Source organism: Athene cunicularia, assembly GCF_003259725.1.
Source record: "Athene cunicularia isolate RWA chromosome 12 unlocalized genomic scaffold, athCun1 chr12_part1, whole genome shotgun sequence".
Taxonomy (NCBI): domain Eukaryota; kingdom Metazoa; phylum Chordata; class Aves; order Strigiformes; family Strigidae; genus Athene; species Athene cunicularia.
This window is the reverse complement of record NW_020799116.1, coordinates 19023667-19029666: the sequence shown is the minus strand read 5'-3', so window position 1 is coordinate 19029666 and position 6000 is coordinate 19023667. Positions and strand designations below refer to the sequence as shown.

Here is a 6000-nt window from a genome sequence, read left to right as displayed (position 1 = left end):
TATATATATATAAATATGAGCCCAAATCCAAACAGATTATCATGTTTAAATCCCTGTGTTTTCTCCAACAATCGTGGTTCCCATAAACATGAAATCAACAAGCAAATGTGGTCTTTTGAAGAAAACCATTTGAAAAACTGAGGGGTGGAGCAGAGCTGGAGGGATCACAGCTGTACCTGTATAGTGAGCCTTGCAATGGGAGTGTTGCAAAATATATGCTGTGGAATCTGGTTTTAATTTACTTAAATGTCCAAGGTCTCTAGGCTGAATATCACAAAAACATACTTAAGATGTTAAGTATGACATCATAAAAGATCATAAAAACATACTTAAGATTTGGAAGACAATTTTTGCATTAAGGCAGTATTTTTGCTAGAGTTCTTCATTACACAGAGAAAGCAAGTTTGGATATTTTAATTAGCTGCAATGAATAGAGAATTTTTAAAGTTTAGGGTAGGAGCACTTTTCGCTTGAAGACTGCTAACCTGCTTATTCAAGTCCTGGACAAAAGCATTGCCCAAAATAGCAAAAGTACAGGGAAGACAGCCCACTATGCCACTTGTAGAAAGAGGTTAGGGTCCAGAAAATGAAAAAACAATTAAGGGGAACAGTGAGGCCATAGAGCTATTCCTCAAGCTTGTTAAAATTCAGTGGTCTGAAGTACCTGAGGGACATCTCTATACATAGAAGTGGAGGATAAAGCAATGCTTGCAGAACAATTCACTTACAGGAATGTAAATGCTGGTTTTGATGTTGACTTTTCTAGCTGTGATCTAGCTATTCCAGCTGACACATCCTGCTGTGATCTCACTTACAGCAGATCACCTTGCAGAAGCTGTATCTGCATATCGACATGCAATAGTTAATCTTTTCTCCATTTGATTGCTCTGGGTAAAGACTGGAACTGCTATAAAGTCACTAAAACCTAAAATTAATAATTGGCTTTATAGCTCACATCCTCTGCCGCTCTATTATTTTCAAGTTCATTAGTAAATAAAACATACTGTTTTGAATCCCTTTACTTTGATTTCTAGAAATTCTTCCCACCTACTCCCTATTTTTATTTTGCTTCCTGAAGAGCCACCATAATGAGGCTACAACTGCTTTCCATACTGTTATGTCAGTGCAGTCTTTCAAGTAATAAAATCTAATACTCTTCCCATTATGCTTTCATAAAATTTCCCATGTCTGCAAAGTCATCCTTGGTCTTGGTTATAATGCAGAGCAATGAGGTAGCATTTCAAATGCTACACATGCAATATAATTAGTAAGCCCATTTCTTACTACACTGTAAAAATCAAGACAGTATCATGCCAGGTTTCATATCTATTGATTGCATGACTGGCTAGATTCTGGTTTCCTCCCTAAATGAACTCTTGGCTGTGCTGTGGCTACCTCAACTTGTGCTGAAGCAAGAATCATCTCAAGCTGCTGCTCCAGAAGTACAGCAATGCTTCAGCCAAGAGGGCAGTTGCATGGACTAGGTGCTCTGTAAGGCCAGCTGGAAAATCAGACAAGATTTGCAGGCTCATGTATCGCCAACCGTTACAAAAGGATCATAACAACTCCAAAAATCGAGGTGGCAAAGTGGAAATTCTCTTTCCAGCTTTGGACTATTGCAAAGATGAAGCTTCATGCACTTTAAAAGAAATGTCTCTATGCTTAGCATACAATGAGGGATATCCCATATTGGTGGAGGAGGTGGGGGGAATATCAAAGGAATCTTTCCAGATCACCTTCTATACCTATGAATTTAACATCTTACATTACTATAATGTTTGTCGATTAAAATGTTTTAACATGCCTCCCTGAATCTGGAATTGGTATTTACCGATAAATAAGACAACTCTTCTATTATTGATCTTCAAGTAAAGCACACATCCCAGTGTCACTTGTCTAGGAGAGAAAAAAATGTCCAATATTTTAAGATTAGAACTGTTATGTTTACCTGGCATTATAACATCAGGAAAACCCAGCTTCCTGGTAACAGAAACCCCTCTGTTAAAGATCATTGGGTTTTCCCTTCGAATCTGCTCCATGTCGCCACGAAGAAGCTGAAGAGATATTATAAGTCCTAGAAAAAAAAAAAAAAAGGTCATTTTTCAGACCTAAGTATTAGATGTCTGTATATAGAAGGCATGCAGTTGCTCCACAGTTATTTTAATACAAATATATAAATACAGAGTTCTTTTCTCCCTTGGAGTACTTTAAAACTGAAATGGAAGAAATGAAACTGCTTTAAGGGATCAGTTAAGAGCATAACATTATACTAAAACAGCATTTTTAAAAATCAAAATACTTAATTTCACAGAGATCTCACAAGTTACAGTGAAGTACCTAGCATTATTTCTATTCCTCACACAGAGCAGGTTGTAACACACCACACAATGCTGTCTCTAAAGTGCTTTTAATCCTGTTCAATACCATACACAAAAAAATAAAACTCAAAGCATATCTGTTCCACTTGTTTCTTTAACTACTTCACAGAGAAAAGTTGATTTTAATGAAATTCCCTTCAGTATCTCAACATGTTTTAAGAGTACCAACTGGTCAAACTGACTTCAGCAACCAGCTCTTTCAATGCAACCTTTTGTTTGGTGTATCAACCGAACAGCTCGAATAGGAGTACTTTCACGGTTAATCTTCAGGACAACTGCATTCTCTAGTTGCTTTTAATTTATAGCATACTACACCCCTAAAATGAGGATAATGTACTGGTAAGGTTACAAAGTCAAGCATTATGGGATCAGAAAATGACAGGATTAAGCTCAACCGTGCAAGCTTAGTCTCATCTGATAAGCATACATTAACAGCTTCACCTATCAATGTGAATTACGTTCACATAATAATTTTTCTCAATCTTTATCTCATTCAGTGGATGATAGTCTATAGTTCTTTCTATCATCTCTTTTCACTCTCTTTGTTAGACAAGTTACTAGGGGATTGAAACCAGTAATATCACGTACCTCCCACTCACTTTCTGCTCTTTTCCCTTGAAATAATTTTCAAGCCTGTTTGGCTTCAGACAAATTTGGCAAATAAGTAGATATCTAGATAATGTGAAGATTGTGTATGTTTTATGAATACTGCGAGTTGGGATGAAAAAAAGAGCATAAAGTCTTAAAATGAAGGAAAAGGAAGGCCAACCAGCCAGCTGGGCAATCAGCATGTATGTACTCAAAAGCTGCCAAAACATAGACTTGCAACTGTCCAGCTAAGTAGGCAGAAGAGAGCTGCAAAGCACTGCAGGGAAAACAGGCTTTATAACCATGGAAAAAATCCAAACCCTCTGAATATGATGTATGAGTGTACATCAGCGTGTGTATGTGCTATAGAACATATTACAGAACACAGGAGACAAGTTCATTAGAAATCAGTCCTGACAATTTTTCATTTTATATCACCTTTTGCTATTAAAAAAACCTACCTCAAATTAAAAAAAATTCCAGCATAAAGGACTGGAGCAAATTTGGAAGTTCAGACCCCCCCATACCCCTGGTACTTAACAAATAACAACTTAATTCAACTATTATCTATAAAAATCAGTCACTAGAGGTAATATGTGATTTTCCAGCATATATTACTTATGTGATACACTCCCACATATTCCATCCCAAAAACCTTCTGCCTAGCTTCTTGCTCTCTCCGAGAGGTTTTGTAAATCTACTCTCCAGTCCTCTTTTCTACCCAGCCTATCCTTCCAGTTTTTCTTCTATTCATTGCAGCAGATCTGAAAGACTAATTTTACACAAGACCTGGGAAGGTGGGGAGAGAAAGAACCAGAGAGCTTTTCTTCAGGGAAAAATCACACTTGTGATCTGAGCATCTTCTCACTGTAAGAGTAGGTTCTAGGAGGCCCAAGTTGTATTACTTATGCTTAAATCATGTCAGTCTGCAATAGTGTCCCTCCCACCATGACAATACCTCTGCCAAGTTTCAACATCCTATTCCAGAGATGCACCAGATCTTCATGAAATGTTTCAAATAATTATTTTAAAAAGCCAAAGGCAAGGGTAAGAAAGCTAGATGTTTCCCTTTCTCTCTGCTCTTCAAAAAAGTTCAAGCTTTAAAAAAAAATAATTGTAGGCAGACACCTGGCATTGGAAATAAAGACAAACAGTCCAAGTTTTCAAACTTATAAACAATTCAGGAAGATGTTTAAATGATAAGTGGTGGATGACCTTAACTGTAACAGGAGGAACAGCAGGGAAGGAGACCAGCTTTGCATGTAATAAAATTCCAAACCTGAAAGCTGCTTTATTTGCTTATTATTATGCTTAATATCTTCTATGAAAGCATGCACTGTGTATTCCACTACAGTACCTCAATATGCAAACAAGTGCAATTAAGACAGTATCAGTATTCAGACATCAGTATGCCAATGAATGAGGCATTCAGTAATGAACACAAAACGAGCTGTAACCAAGCAGAACTGTACCCTATTGGCTGGTCATTTGGAATGGAGTAGTAATATCTCTGAATTAGTGAACTACTGAGATCTTTAAATGAGGTAAAAGGACAGGACAAGATTTACTTGCCATATTTATCTGTCATTCGCTAGGAAAATAAAAATGGATTTGAAAGGTGGCAAAAACTCTGCCAAGATGGTTATTCTCCTCAACTATGTCATGAAACATTTAGTACCGAAATTATCGCAGAGAGTCTTATTGATAACTTATTTGTAGGTACAAAACCACCACTTATTTTCTGGACAGTCAGTTTTCTGAACAGTCAGACAAGTATGTTAGACAAATTTAACCCCTGGCTTTGCTTCTGTTGACAAGGATGGATGGACAGCAAGCCTTAGATATGTTGTACCTGGAATTTTCAAGGGAATACAGGATGAAAAGGAAGACAGTTTTACTCAGGGAAATTCTGATGAATAAGATCAAATTCTTTATTTTCTGTGCAGGCAAGTCTGGTTGCAGTAACTTAAGCTAGTGTCACAAAAAACTTTTAAAGGAGTTCTGCCAATGCCGATTGCTGCTTATGCTGTACCCTCCCATGGGCTAGTAGTTTTCACAAGTGTAGATACATTCAGTAACAGCCAATAAATGAAGACTCACAGAGTAAACGAATAGTATAGCAGGCCACTAGCTATCTCTGCTGTAGATCTCTCTTGAGAAAAAATAATAGTATAGATAAAATGATAAATGGAATTTAACATGCTGAATTATTATTATTGTCAGCCATATCTGAGAAGGAAAGGTACCAGGTGTTTGTTTTTTTTAAATGCCTGGTTAAATTGGCAACACAATACAGATTTCCACTTGTAAACTGAACGTGAATGAGTTTGAGCTAAATTTTTTAATGACCACAAGTAGAGAAATTAATCTATGCATCATCTCACCTCTCACTGAATTTCTCTGCTATAAGTAGCAGTTTCCTAAAGGAAATCTTCAGCTGTTACTATGACAAAAATGTACAAGTAGATATTTACCGTAGTTTGAGCTCGGTGCTGTGTATTTGGTGCTGGACTTGCGAATAATGTTTTCATGGATCTGGCACCATTCATTTTCATTGTTACACCTAAAATAAAAGAACACTAAATTCAAGTTAAAAGCTTTCTGCTGAACCACCTTAGGACAGGAGAGTCAACTCTGCTGTAGAGATAACATGAAAGGTTGTGGGGTGTTGATGAATGAGGGAAATCCCACATAACTCTTATTTTTAAAAGTGGAAGGAAACAAAACATTCCCTAATAGTTATCTCCTTTTTATGGACACCATGGAGCCTGTGGTGACTTTTCTGTCATCAAAGCCATTGTTTCACTCTTCATATTATGATAGAACAAAGAAAGCTCTGGGACATCCTATTTGAATTCTGTGCCTGTAGAAAACAAATGTTAAACAGAAATTAAGTGTTGCCATATATTTTTGGTTTTAATTAGGGAAAAAAGTTAAATTAACAAAACAAAAAATGAAATTTGAAAGACTAAGTGGAACTCTGATTTCTTTAGTATCTTGGGCATTTACAAGATGACTTTTGCTTACCTACATA

The 6000-nt window shown here is 36.6% G+C and overlaps 1 protein-coding gene across 1 annotated transcript in view; it reads right to left on the bottom strand.

Annotated features, from left to right (window-relative positions):
• The window catches only part of DOCK3 (dedicator of cytokinesis 3), a 205599-nt gene that overhangs the window by 84641 nt on the left and 114958 nt on the right, over positions 1 to 6000 (bottom strand). The window contains exons 14-15 of the mRNA XM_026857605.1: positions 5441 to 5529; positions 1949 to 2074 (exon numbers count right to left, since the gene is read on the bottom strand). Coding sequence (XP_026713406.1) covers positions 1949 to 2074; positions 5441 to 5529 — 215 coding nt within the window. The remainder of the gene's footprint in view (positions 1 to 1948; positions 2075 to 5440; positions 5530 to 6000) is intronic.